Genomic DNA, 14,215 nt, shown 5'->3' with positions numbered 1-14,215 from the left:
AGACGCTGAATATGATGGTGTGATTTTCATTGAGGTTCTATAACTTTTAGGGGTTTTTCCCCCTTTTTTTGAAAATCAGCCAAATTTTCTCAGGCGCGTAACTTTTGATGGGTAGCTCTAAACTTGATGAAAGTTATATATTTGAAATCAGCATTGAAATCTGATTCTTTTGATATATCTATTGGTATCAAAAACCCGTTTTTTAGAGTTTCGGTTACCATTGAGCCGGGTCGCTCCTTACTTACAGTTCGTTACCACGAACTGTTTGAAAGATTGTTTCTGGCATAATTTTAGTTCGGAAATGATATCCAGCAAAAAAGGAAATACATTATTCAATCTTGTTGAATATGTTTGTCTACTTTGTCAAAATATTTTCCTTGCATAGCCATAGAATATTTTCTATTATGATTTCCATAACTGAAAACATACATCTCCAGAACTAGCTCAAATAAACTGACTCGTAAAATCTCCTTGGGCTTGCAGAACTCTTAAACCAGCACTTTACTGAAAACGCGAAAGAAAGAAACCAAAAACGAAGTTCTTAAAAACCAAAAAACAGGAAAAACAAAAATGAATTTTTATTTAACTGATTTTTTTTCGAAAAAAAAATTAGACACAATATTAATTACTGCGCTGCTAAAAAGAAATGGCTAAACAAATGATTTTGCCATTTTTTATGGCTAAAACTATTGATATGACAAAAAAGTTTATTGTTAAGGAGAAGGGAAGGGATATACTCCGATCATCACGGAAAAGTATACGGAACGTTTTTTTTTAATGTCTGTCTTCCAATTATTTTTGCTGCTAGTACTTCACCTACGTAACCAAGGTAAGGGGCGGTGAAATTAGTGTTTCCAGTTGCCAGATGTAAGATAATTGAGTCAGAAAGCATAAATAAGCTGAAGGCAATATTTAGAACAATTCAATGTGTAACCCAAGGCCGTATCCACGAGGGGGGTAGTGTGGTTTGCCCCCCCCCCCGCTTCGTAATGCTTTTAAAAACGTAATAAAAATGCATAAAAGCACATGTTTGGTGCTTTTTATTTATTTATTTTTGTAAACCAATAAAAAAATTGCTCCTTCCAATAAAAAACTGGTGGGGCCTTCTAAAAAAGTGCACATCAATTTGGCAACACTGAGTGATATACTCATTTTAAAATCTGCTTTTTCAGGCAAACTATGTCTTAGAAGAAGACTTGGGAGGTATTATGTTTTGGTCACTTGAGACAGACGATTTCCGAGGCGTATGCACAGGAAAACAGTATCCTCTCCTGGAGGCAGGAAGGGAAGCTTTAATCCAAGGCTTGAAGCAGCAGGAAGGTGGAAAGAGCAGCACAGGATTGAGAAAAAGTCCCAAAGTTCCTTCTAACAATGCAGTCAGGTACAGTACCATTCACGTTGGTTAATTTCTGCCAATTGGGCTAATACAAATTTCGTTTTTTCACAAGTATTTATGTATACATTCGAGTTATATTTTCTCAGTCATTTACTGTTTTTAAATATTATTTACTTTAAAAAATAGGAGCCTCGAAAAAAGACCCAGGGGAAGAATCATAAATCAAAAGTAACATGTTTTTCGTGATAATGTCAAACGGCTCGTGGTAAAGAACTGTAAGTAAGAAGCGACACGGCTCAGTAGTAACCAAAACTCGAAAAAAACGGAATTTTGATACCGCTAGATCTATCAAAAGAGTTGGCTTATTATGCTGATTTCAAAAATATAAGCCTCGTTAAGTTTACTGTTACCCATTAAAGGTTACGAGCCTAAGAAAATTTGCTTTATTTTCTTAAAAGGGGGGAACACCACCCAAAAAGTGAAAAAAAAACATAATGAAAATCACACCATCAGATTGAGCTTATCAGAAAACTCTAGTGTAGAGGTTTCATTCTCCGATCTGCGAAAATGTGGAATTTTGCAATTTTTGCCAGGAGAAAGATCACGGATGAGTGTTCATTTGTTTGTTCGCTTTTCGTTTTTGTTTTTTTCGCAGATATTATCATATGGACCAAGTAGTCATAGAATCTCGGGAGAGGGCTCGTTCGAACGGAAACTAAAAGGTCTAGCGCCCTTTTTAAGTGATCAAGAAGAATAGAGGGCAACTAGGCCCTCTCCCACTCCTCCTTTTTCCCGAAATTGCCCAATCAAAAGTTTGAGATTTCCATTTTGTTCAACATAGTTGAAAGGTCCAAGAACTATGTCTTTGGCTTTGGAGATAACTTTACCACCCACATCCCCTGGGGAAAGGTCTTCAAGTTATAGAATTTGCTCATTGTTTACGTATAGTATTTGTTATTGGGAAGTATGCATACATTTTTCGGGTAGGGGGGCATATTTTTAGTTGGGGAGATTTTCCAGGGAGAGGGAAGTTTCCAAAAGTAAACTTTTCAGGGGAAATTTTTCATTGGGCGAATTTGCCAGAATCCCTATACGAAATTCTTTTTATATGTCTTGCTTTCTCTTCGCCGAATCAATTCTGCACGTGGAGATGTTAAGGGTAATTGACCAGGGTATATTTTCACCGGGATTGAATTGTTTATGGGATATTTTCGTTGGGATGGGGGATGTTTCTGTGGAGGTGGAGCCAGATTTCCTGGCAGTATTTAAAAACGATCAGAAATTGGATTTAAAAAAACAAGTTTTTTTTAACTGAAAATAAGGAGCAACATTAACACTGAAAAGGACAGAAATTTTTACGTATATGAGGGGTGTTTCCCCTTCTCAACGCCTCACTCTTTACACTAAAGTTTAAATTTTGTCCCAATTCTTTAAGAACGATTCCTGAAACACAAGGGTTGTTTAATTAAAATAATAACAAGCTCTTTTGAAAGTGCTAAAAAACTTCATCGTGGAGAGCGAGGTGTTGAGGAGCGGGCAACACCCTAATATATGTAATAATTTCTGTTCGTTTTAAGTTTTAGTGCTGCTCCTGACTTTCAGTTGAAAAGACTTTTTTTTTTAATTTAATCGTGGAAGAGAATTGCGATTTTATTCGGAAATATATTGTCAAGCAAATATAAGTAATAAAATAAAATTATCAAAATTGATAAAATTGTTAATAAAATTGTAAAAAATTGACTCCAACTGATTTCTGCTTGTATTGGGTGTTTAATTATCCAGTGCTGTTGTCAAGGGCTGTCAGATTTAAGTCAGGGGTACACCAGCATTGAATTACAAATCTTCAAACATCCTTGGATTTTCATTGTCTAGAGATGCTCTCACGGTTTAAAAAGTATAAAAAGGACAAAAAAAAATTAAGGGAATTACCAAATTTTGAACATACACCGGAAGGCAGGGGCTCATTTAATTCAGTTTTTAATTCAAATTTAATTCATTAAATTTGCTTAAGCTTTAGCTACTGTTGAAACCACGATAGTGAGAGGTAGATCAAATATGTTTTGACAGTATATTTTCAGGAGATTCTATTTCCTGAGAGCTTTATTTTCAGAGTTGATTTTGTTGTCATTAGCATCCTTTGTATCAAATTTTGATGTGTGTAAAGTTATCTATGTAAAGTTGTTAGTGTGTGGAGCCCCTTAAACTTCTCTTGTTGGAGATAATCCCCCTCCCCTTCTTCCTTCCTGAAGTTCACGCCTATCGGTTTAGTAGTACAAACTAGTTGAGCATAAGTGTTAAAAAAAGCTTTCAATTCGAATACCATTATGTGACGTGCTTTATGAAAACTAAGATTTAATAGCTAAGATTTACTACTAAAACTAAGTTAAATTCTAAAAAATGGTGAAATCGTGCAAATTGTTTTTAATATACATGAAATTTTTGGAAATAGCAAGAATATTGAGATTTCAGGGAGTTGGTGGGTCCGAAAGCAGCCTCTATATGCACATATGTTTTTTTCTGGATCAACTGCTTCAACACCTGACTCACACTGTTTCATTTTACGCCAAAAAATGTTTGTACTTTTCGGACATATAACAAAAAATGTTATACTTTTTTCTTCCATTTTTGCTGCAAATCTATTCGTCATAACAGTTCAATGGCGACGTCGAAACATTTGTACAAACGATAAAAAACGCATCTGTTCCTTTAAATTGAAACCTTTTTTGAAGCATACAATGGATATAACTGAAATACCAATATTACAATAAAAATAGCTGAGAAACTAATCATGTTTGTCGGAATTTGTCTATTAATACATGATAACGGACATTCAAAGTAACATCGAATCTTCAAGGCCTAGGGAGATATTTCAAGGGAAGTGAACATAGAAGATAAGAATTGTTTTATTGATAGACATAGCTAGCCTAAGTTAATACAGGGTCGAGTTTTGATTTTTTTTTTGGGGGTGGGCTATCTGTTGGTCTTTTCTAGCGTCGTTATCTATTCGTCATTACCGATTAGATATCTTTGTACAAGAAGTAATTTGTTGGTCGTAAAAGTGTGTGTCGACATATCAAAATTTGTGTGTCGAATGTGCATCGAAAAGTAACATAAAAAAAAATGTATATCGGAACCTATGAATTCTAACTATTTCTCATTCTAAAAAAAAAACAGGTAAAATGCATTTTGAACAATAGCCAGAAAGTTCTTATTATTGTGAGAATCAAATAACACAATAAATGAAACAAAATAATCTGACTAAGATGGGAGGGCTAATTTGTTATTTTTTAAATATCATTTGATGGTTTTTGAATTATCACGATTTAAGCTCCCTTACCGTAAGTGATATTTTGGCTAAAATTCAAATTATTTAGTTTTTTTTAGTTTTTTTTCAGTCTTCATCGGCTCTTCTTGAATAGGCTTTTAAGTCCTGTATTGTTATACTCGTATATACCCATACTCATTTTATTCCTCTTCTTCTTGCAGATCAAATTCCTTGTTGCGCTCTCTATCATCTGTGTCACCAAGAGAACAGAGTATTGATAAAGAGTCATCAGATTTTAATGGGGTGACTCCAGCAGTTTTTCGTGCGACACCACCAACACCCCCCACACCTGCTCCAGATGCCGGTGAGTACCGTCATACTTTGAACCTTGTGGCTTACTTTGAACAAAACAGTAGCTCCCTTAGGGCATCTACTGTCCAAACATACAATCTCTGTATATCATCCACAAGGTGTCATTCAAACTGGAATAACATCAGGTTTGATCTCCGCCATTTTTCTTCTTCAGTTTGCCACGTACATCGTCGTTGTCTAGAGCTGATGAGTAAGTAATATTGTTCCCATTTGTGTATAGTTTGTAAAGAGTGACATAAATATTTTTAGAGGTGTGCGTGGAAGTTGTAATTTGGTAACCTAGTAGAAAAATATAGAACGTTTAAGACCAGCCTATTATCGATGTACTGTTTGCGATGGTTCGAGCAGAGAAGAGCTGTTTAAAGTTCTCTCCGAGCTTAGGAAAAAAATTGGGTTACTTTGAACGTATGGCGGTGCATGTTCAAAGTTCCCCGCGTGCGTTCAATGTTACCGTTGTCAAACTTTTCAGCTGTAATGTGGAATTTTTGGGTCCCTTTAGACTTGGGGTACCTGGAATTCAGTGGCATATTTAGGTGTCCCCCCCCAAAAAAAAAAATTCCCCAATAATTTTTTTTTAGCTTAATCTCTCCTTGCAGCAGTCGACTTAATTTTTTGCTGTAGACTTTGACAAGTTAGCATCGTTAGTAATGTTTCTAAGAGATTTCCCACTGAAATTATGGAGAATTTTGGGCCGCTCCGCGGCAAGTGAACTCCGATTTAGCTTTGTCAATTAAGTCCCAAGTTCAAAAGGGGTGTTAAATACCCAGAGCAAATTATGATCCAGACTAAAACTGCATTCTCGATTATAATCTGTGGTTCAGTTACTGGAGAACTATTGGCTCCTTACGTTTGTTATAAAGCAAAAGGTTTGTACTCCAGTTGGAGAAGTGGGGGACCTCGTGGTACTCGACAAGTTAGCAAGTCCGGTTGGTTTGAAGGCTCTGTATTCGAAGATTGGTTCATGTCTCAGTTGCTTCCGCACCTTAGAGTTCTGCCTGGAAGAAAAGTTGTAATAGGCGATCAGCTAAGCTCTCACTTCAGTGACAAGATTATCAAGGTCTGCAAAGAAGAAGATATTGCTTTTGTTTGTTTAACAGCGAATTCCACCCATTTCTTGCAACCCCTTGATGTAGCATTCTTTGGGCCGAGTAAACGAATCTGGAGAACAACCCTCGAAGAATACAAGATACAAAACCCTGCCGGAAATTCAGTCTGAAAGGAGGTGTTTCCGAAGCTATTGAAGCTCCTCTGGGATGAGCTGGCAAAGGATGACAATGTCAACCTTCAAAATGGGTTCACAGAATGCTTTGACAGAAGTCGTTGCATCGAAAAGATTCCCGATAGGCGATCAAATGACGAAATCCGTGAGGCAGTTGGTGATTCTGTCATAACTTTCTTTCAAAATAGACGGTTTGTCACTGTTGGTACTGTGTCACGTAAGCAAACAAAGCTTAACAAGGCTCCCGGAAAACTACTAGCTGAATCGACCGACAGAGAAGATAAAGATCTTGAGAATTCAAGGACAATTGAAGTGAAATCTGGCAAAGCTAAAATGAAGCCGAATAAAGGAAAGGGAGCTGGAGAAAAGTTACGAGAAGTCCTGAATCTAGACTGCTCATCTGATGACGAATCAGACAACTTGCCGGAAAAACTGTGCGACGATTCCAGTGAACTTAGTTGGGATGAAGGCCAGAAAAGTGAAAATGAGGGTGGTGACAATTCTACTTGTGAGAAGGACTCAGGTCTCCCAATTAAATTGTCTGACTTGGGCGAGCAGAAGACTTTCCAGATGAGGGGATGGTGAAGTTCGAATTTATCGAACGTGTGAGCAATGCTGTTTTCAGTTACAACTGGCCCAAGAAAGATAATTGCAGTGTTGTCGAAGAAAGATATGTTTTCGCTGGACCACTCGTTCAAAAAGGACATGGCCCCTTCCAAATTGCAGGGCACCGTGAAGTTACAAAGTCATACAAAAAACTTTGCAAAGAACACAAGTTCTAGCCTCCAGTTTTCCGGGATTATTCTTCAAGTTCTGTTTTTTGACATGATATTAGTCTAATTTTCTGTGTTTTTTCTTAATCAAACTTTCAAACAGTTCGTGGTAACGAACTGTAAGTAAGGAGCGACCCGGCTCAATGGTAACCGAAAGTCTAGAAAACGGGATTTTGATACCAATAGATACATCAAAAGAATTAAATTTTAATGCGGATTTGAAGTATATAAGTTTCATCGAGTTTAGTCCTATCCATCAAAAGTTACGCGCCTGAGAAATTTTGGCTGATTTTCGTAAAAAGGGAGAAGTACCCCCTAAAAGATATACAATCTTAATGGAAATAATACTAACATATTCAGAACACCAATGAACCCCGCTATAGAAGGTTTAAGCACTCATATGCATAAATATAGAATTTTGCCTTTTTTGCCAGACGAAAGATTGCAGGAGCGTGTTTATTTGTTGTTTTTTTTGTTTTGGTCTCCCCATGGCGATAGTATCGACCTTATGTGGGAGGCTCTTTCCATGAAGGAAGTTTCATAGGGGAAGGGGCATTGCTATGAATGGGGCGCCAGATTTCCCAGCATTCTTTATAAAAAAGACCAGAAATTAAATTTAAAAAAAAAAGTTTTTCAACTGAAAGTAAGGAGCAACATCACAACTTAAAACAAACAGAATATATTACGTATATGATTGGGTTTACCCCCTAGTCAATACCTCGCTCTTTAAGCCAAAGATCTTTTAGTACTTTCATGAGAGCTATTTATTCTAATTAACGGCCTTTGTGATTAAGGGTCATTTTTAAAGAATTGGAACAAAATTCGAAATTTAGCTTAAAGAGCAAGGTATTGACTAAGGGGCAAACTCCATGGTGTTCGCATGGTGGGAGGCACTTGTGCCGCATGCTAAACCATTACGGGGTACCACCTCCATGTTGAAGATGCGGTAATGAGGTGCGTGGCAGGTGGCACCGTTCCCCGTCTAATGATGCATGGCAATGGATTTATGGGCTTTGTTGGGCTAACCACCCGGCAAAGCTTCTTTTACCTGGTTATGATTAACAACAAAAATCCTCGGACCAAACAGCCATTTCGACGACGACCTGTAGCACGTCCACCGACCATCCAAACGGACCTGTTTACGGTAGCCCACTGCAATGTACGAGGTCTCAGATCTAAGTTTGACCGGTTCCTACATTTAGTGAACTCGGTCAAACCATATATCATGTGCATCACTGAGACCAATGTAAACCAAGAAATTAAGAGCAGTGAGGTTGCCATACAGGGATACACGCTCCTCAGGTGGGATCGAGAGCGTACTGACGGCGCTAAATACGGAGGAGGAGGGTTCGCTGTTTATATACAGAGCCATATACCTTATTCATGCCTGAGCATACCAGATTCAGCAGGCGAAGAAGCTCTGTGGGTCAGGGTGACCCTCCCAAATAAATCCGTGATTGTCGGTACCGTGTATAACCCTCTAACTTACCAGCTGACCAGCTACCTTGAAACCTCCCTTGAATATATTCGGGGCAAGTACGCTAAGTCTGCCATTATCCTTCATGGAGACTTCAACGTCCATCATAGTGTGTGGCTTCGCAGCAAAAATATTGATAGGGAAGGGTCAGACTTGTATGATCTATCTCTCTCTCTTACGGGCTGAAACAACTTGTCGATTTCGACACGTATCACGGCCCAAACGGATCATCTCGTCTTGACCTATTCCTTACAGATCACCCTGACTCCTTTGAGGTAGACGCTCATGCTTTCACCAGTGACCACGTTGCCGTCGTTGCACGTGGAAACATACGTATTCCGCCTCCAGTAAAGCATGAACGGACAATCTGGCTATACAAAAGAGGTGATTGGGACGGTTTGAGAAGCACTCTGTTTTCTCAGTAGTGGGGAGCCTTCCTCTTTGACGGTCCAGAGGAAACTGCAGAAAAACGCCAGCAGGCCATAGCTAACTCTGTAAAAAAGCATGTCCCTTCAGATCGGATCAAGTTTTCTATTAAGGACAAACCTTGCTTCAACATCCAGTGTAAGATGACAATCCGTGCAAAGCAAAAGGCACACAAGTGATGGCTACTTTCGAAGAGCAAAGAGGACAGAATTGCATTCATAAATGCGCGCAAAGATGCAGTTCGAGCGATTCGGCAGTCCCGGGCTCTGATAAGGAGAAATTTGCCACCAAGCTTCAACTTGCTTCGGCAAAGAGTTGGTGGAAAATTGTCAAGGAGGCTTTATCGTCGTCCAAGGGGACCGCAATTCCATTCTCTCCAGAATAACGGGACAGTGGTACAAGATCCACAGGCAAAGGCTGAAGCTCTTACTAAGGCTTTTTCCGAATTCTCGAATCTAGACGATGCCGGTAGAGAAGTGCCAAAATTCTCCGACCGAACCCACACTGTCCTGGAACGCGTGAATTTTTCTGCTCTCAAGATCCTTCGCATTCTGCAACATCTGGATGTGACCAAAGCCACGGGTCCTGACAACATACCAAATGTTGTCCTCAAGTCCTACAGTGCCGAACTAGCTGGACCCTTGTCATTGCTTTTTTGGCTGTGCTTTTGCTCCGGAACCTTCTCACGAACATGGGAGTCCGCCCAAGTTATACCTACTCTAAAGCCAGAAGGCAATCCAACGAGCGTGGGCTCCTAAAGGCCTATTAGCCTTCTCTCCTGTGTTGGCAAAGTCTACGAGAGCGTCTCCAATAAAACACTTCATCATGACCTGGAATCAAATGACCTTCTAGGCGACCGCCAATATGGATTCCGCAGGAAACGTTCAACATTAGACTGCCTAGTGGCCCAGTATCAGGAGTGGATAGAACTACTGGTAATGCGATACGACATCAGGATACTATCCTTCAACATTGCGAAAGCTTTTGACAGAGTATGGCACCGTGGCCTGCTAAAGAAACTCTATGTGTAAGGTGTTCGTGGATGTCGGTTAAAAGTGATTGAGAGCTTTCTTTCCGATCGTTCACTGCGGGTTGTTCTTGACGGGTTTATTTCCCGCGAATATCCAGTGAAAGCAGGGGTACCCCAGGGCAGTGTCTTGAGACCTACGCTCTTCCTAATCTACATAAACGACATGGGAGACAACCTCGCAAACCCTCTGCATCACTTTGCCGACGATACCACGACACACTCAGCCGTCCCTAAACACGAAGACCCAACACAAGCCTCCCTTTCCCTACAGATGGATCTTTTGAAAATTGAAAAGTGGTCTGATGCATGGATGATCAACTTCAATGCATCGAAAACAAAAAAGCTTCTAATTACCCGATCAAAAGTGACACGCGAACTCCCCAGTTTCATCTTCAAAAATAAAGCTATAAAGAGAGTCGACGAGCTTCGTCTACTGGGAATTCATTTCTCCACCGATCTCTCTTGGAATAACCACCTTGATCGGGTGAGAACCTCCTGCGCAAGAAAGCTGGGAGTTACTCTTCGCTACAAAAACCTTCTTCCATCAAGCTCGATCATCCCACTCTACAAGACTTTCATCAGACCCATAGCTGAATATGGATGCCCGCTATTTGCTGGTGCTCCGAAAACGCTGTTGGCACCACTTCAAAAGATCCAGAATAGGGCAAATAGGGCGGGCTGCGCCTCTAAACCTGAAGCGTTCCAGCTTTTAAATGAGAGGTTTGATATAGCGTCGATAGCAGTTTTCTACAAGTACATGAATTTACCTCCCTCAGACAACCTCTCTCGAACTGTGCCCCCCCTTTTTCCAGCTAACAAGGCAGACACAAAGGCACGCAGCTCTGCCCAATTATCTAAAGGAGGATACGCCGAAAACCGAGTACTTGAGGAACAGCTTCATTCGGCGTTGCACTTCTATCTGGAACGATCTTCCTGGGGATATTATCCCTGCAAATCCCTCTGTTTACACCTTCAAAAGAAGGTTCAATAGACATTTAAAACCTCGAGGCCATTGAAAGAGGTAAATGAATAGCGGCATATCAGATACTTTGAAGTACCTGGCGCCGTAAATATTGGAATAAAAAAAAATATATACGTATTAAGAATATATGAATATAGGAGTTCGTTACGTAAGTTAATTCGTAAGTTCCGTATATTTATTGCTATTAAAAACGTTCGTAAATAAAATTAAACAAGTTTCGAGAAAGCCATTTAACCAAATAAAAGTAAAATTAATATGAAAATTTTGTTGTAATTATTAATGTACGGTGAGCGAAAATCAAAACCTGTATTAATTCAAAAACGTTCAAAAATTAAATAAAAAAAAAACAAGTTTTTAAACTGAAAGTAAGGAACGACGTTAAAACTTAAAACGAACAGAAATTATTCCGTATATGAAAGGGGCTGTCCCCTCCTAAACGCCTCGCTCTTTACGTTAAAGTTTGACTTTCTCACAACTCTATTTTTTTTAAACAATAAAAAAATTTAGCGTAAAGAGCGAGGCGTTGAGGAGGGGACAGCCCCTTTCATATGCGGAATAATTTCTGTATTGGTATTTCTGTATAGTATTGGTTTTGGTTTATTGGAAAGCCATTTAGCACAAGAAAAGTAAAGTTAATATGAAAATTTTGTTTTACTTATTCAATGACGGTGAGCCAAAATAAAAGCTGCATTAACTAAAAAACAATCAGAAATTAAATTAAAAAAAAACAAGTTTTTTTAACTGAAAGTAAGGAGCGACGTTAAAACTTAAAACGAACAGAAATTATTCCGTATATGAAAGGGGCTATCCGCTCCTCAACACCTCGCTCTTTACGCCAAAGTTTTTTTTTATTGTTTTAAAAAATAAAGTTGTGAGACTGAGTCAAACTTTAGCGTAAAAAGTGAGGCGTTGAGGAGGGGACAGCCCCTTTCATATACGGAATAATTTCTGTTCGTTTTAAGTGTTAATGTCGCTCCTTACTTTCAGTTAAAAAAACTTTTTTTTTTATTTAGCGTAAAGAGCGAGGTACTGAGTTGGGGGCAACCCCCTCATATACGGAATAATTTCTGTTCGTTTTAAGTTTTAATGCTGTTCCTTACTTTTAGTTGCAAAAACTTGTTTTTTTATTTAATTATTAGTAAAGATGGTTAGTGTAGTGAAGATGTTTAAAGTAGAATAGCCAAGGCTCAGGGTGTTTTTTCACAGTTAAAAAAAGTTTGGAAGAATAGGAAGATAAATCTGCAAACCAAGACTAGAACATTAGAAGCTACGTGAAGCCTCTTCGCATGTGAAGAGGAATATTAGAAGCTACAGTGATGACAGTGGTCAAATATGGCTCTGAAGCATGGGTGCTCTGAAAAGTGGATGAAGATTTGCAAGATGTTTTCCACAGAAATAGCCTACAGATTTTTCTGGGTATCCAGCTGACTTGACCGTATTTCAAACAGTTGGCATTACGAAAAATATGGTTCAATCCCCATTTCTAGGGCTATAATGATAAAAAGGTTGAGATGGCTAGGGCACGTTCTGCCGATGAAGGATGACAGATTGCCGAAGATTTTCCTTTTTGGACAAATGTCTAGGGCTAAACGGAAAGCAGGTCGTCCTCGACTGGGGTGGGAGGATATCACAAAGAAAGATTTAAAGGAAATGGAACTTCCTGTAAGGGTGTAAAGAGGAAGGCTTTGAATAGATTGTGATGGAGGAGGAGCATGTGTAGCTGTGTTGGCCTCAGGGCGCTTGGTACTGCGGTGAGATGTTAGTACTGTCTCTGTCTCTGACAGTTTGGTAAATGAATTTTCTAAATACGGAGGTTGCGAAGCAAGAGATGAATTTCTAATGGTTATGCATTTTTGAAAAATTAGAAGTACGCAGTAATTTTAGGAAAACTTTAACTAAACCCCTTTATAAGAAAGTTGATAAGAGTGAGTTTAGTAAATTATAGTGACATTAGCCTGGTTCCTCTAGGAAGCAAATCACTTAGTATGATCATAATTTTAGACTAAGAGATGCTGTAGATAAATTTTCATTAGAAAAACAGTATGATTTTTGGAAGGGGAGAAGATGTTTTGGCCAAATTTTCACTCTTAAATTAATATTTGGAAAATTTCTTAATCCTCAGGCCCCTTTAAGTCTTCTGTTTTATAGATTACGAATAAAAGCTTAACTGAAGGTCCTATTCTTGTATCGTATACCAGATATAAGAGTGATTCTCTACTATGTACAAGAACAGTATTGCTGCGATTAAGGTAGTGAGTGAAGTTAATAGCTCGTCCGATGGTGAATCAGGAATTAAGAAACTCCGGCACTGTCTCATCACTGTTATAATGGATTGTTTATGGACTTTTCTTAACATAACAGTGGCTCTGTGAGAGCTACTGTGAGAGGCTGTGAGGGGGTTCTGTGAGAGCTAGGAAGCAATGGGAATGCAAAACACCCCTAAACTTAAATTAAGCAGATAAAATGAGTGTCGTAGATAAATTGTTAAATATTTTCCGAACCAATCGTCTACGTGATCCTTAGGTAAACATTTGACTGAACGTATATCAAACAATAACCTGGGCAAAAAATGTGGTTCACTCCCACTCTCTAGGGCTATAATAAAAGAAAGCCTGAGATAGCTAGGGCACATTCATTGATGAAGGATGACAGATTGCCAAAGATTATTCGTTTTGACCATCTGTCTGGGGAGAAACGAAAAGCAGGTCGTACCCGAATGGGGGGGGGGAGAGGTCGTAAGGAAAGATTTAAAAGAAATTGGGACTTAATGGGAGGGGTAAAGATTTAAGCTTTGAGTCGATTAGGGTCGAGGAGAAACATACAAAATTTTGTTGGCCTTCAGTGGATCGGTACTGCAGTAAGTTGCTTGTAGCAGAAGTAATGGTCCATGTTGCTCTGGGTTAAACCTGGACTGTTTTCATAGTATGAAAATTGTGTTGTTGTTTTTTTTAATAACTTTGGTCATAAAATACTTTGGGCAATGATAGTCTGCAGAAAATGCTCCTCTAAAATTCCCTGTTCTATGTTCAGTGTGCTCCTATATTCCCCCTTAAGTGAGCAATTTTACTGAAAGCTTACGGCTAAGCCAAGACAGCAATCACCAAGCAAGAATTATGATATTGTATAGACTTTTTTTTAGAAATCACCTAAATTTCCTTAGGAAGTAGAAAATTGTCCTATTTTTGGACATTTCTGGCATGTTTTCAAAGTATTTCATAGTCTTAAAGAAATGCAAAGCCAATTTCAAAAGCTTAAAAATCTGAATCTCAGCAACCGAACAATTGCTCTCCTAGATTTTTTGTTACCCCTTCCTCCTTAGATTCTGAAAAATACAT

General features: G+C 38.8%; 1 protein-coding gene across 1 annotated transcript in view; it reads left to right on the top strand.

Annotated features, from left to right (window-relative positions):
- Window positions 1-14,215, top strand: part of Cht6 (Chitinase 6) — a 152,138-nt gene that overhangs the window by 97,596 nt on the left and 40,327 nt on the right. The window contains exons 9-10 of the mRNA XM_089108442.1: window positions 1,173-1,381; window positions 4,823-4,965. Coding sequence (XP_088964568.1) covers window positions 1,173-1,381; window positions 4,823-4,965 — 352 coding nt within the window. The remainder of the gene's footprint in view (window positions 1-1,172; window positions 1,382-4,822; window positions 4,966-14,215) is intronic.

Source organism: Artemia sp. Qi Xiang Cuo, chromosome 3, assembly GCF_049724085.1.
Source record: "Artemia sp. Qi Xiang Cuo chromosome 3, ASM4972408v1, whole genome shotgun sequence".
In the NCBI taxonomy this organism is placed as follows: domain Eukaryota; kingdom Metazoa; phylum Arthropoda; class Branchiopoda; order Anostraca; family Artemiidae; genus Artemia; species Artemia sp. Qi Xiang Cuo.
Note: the sequence above shows the minus strand (reverse complement) of the source record. Positions and strands in the feature narration are given on the sequence as shown.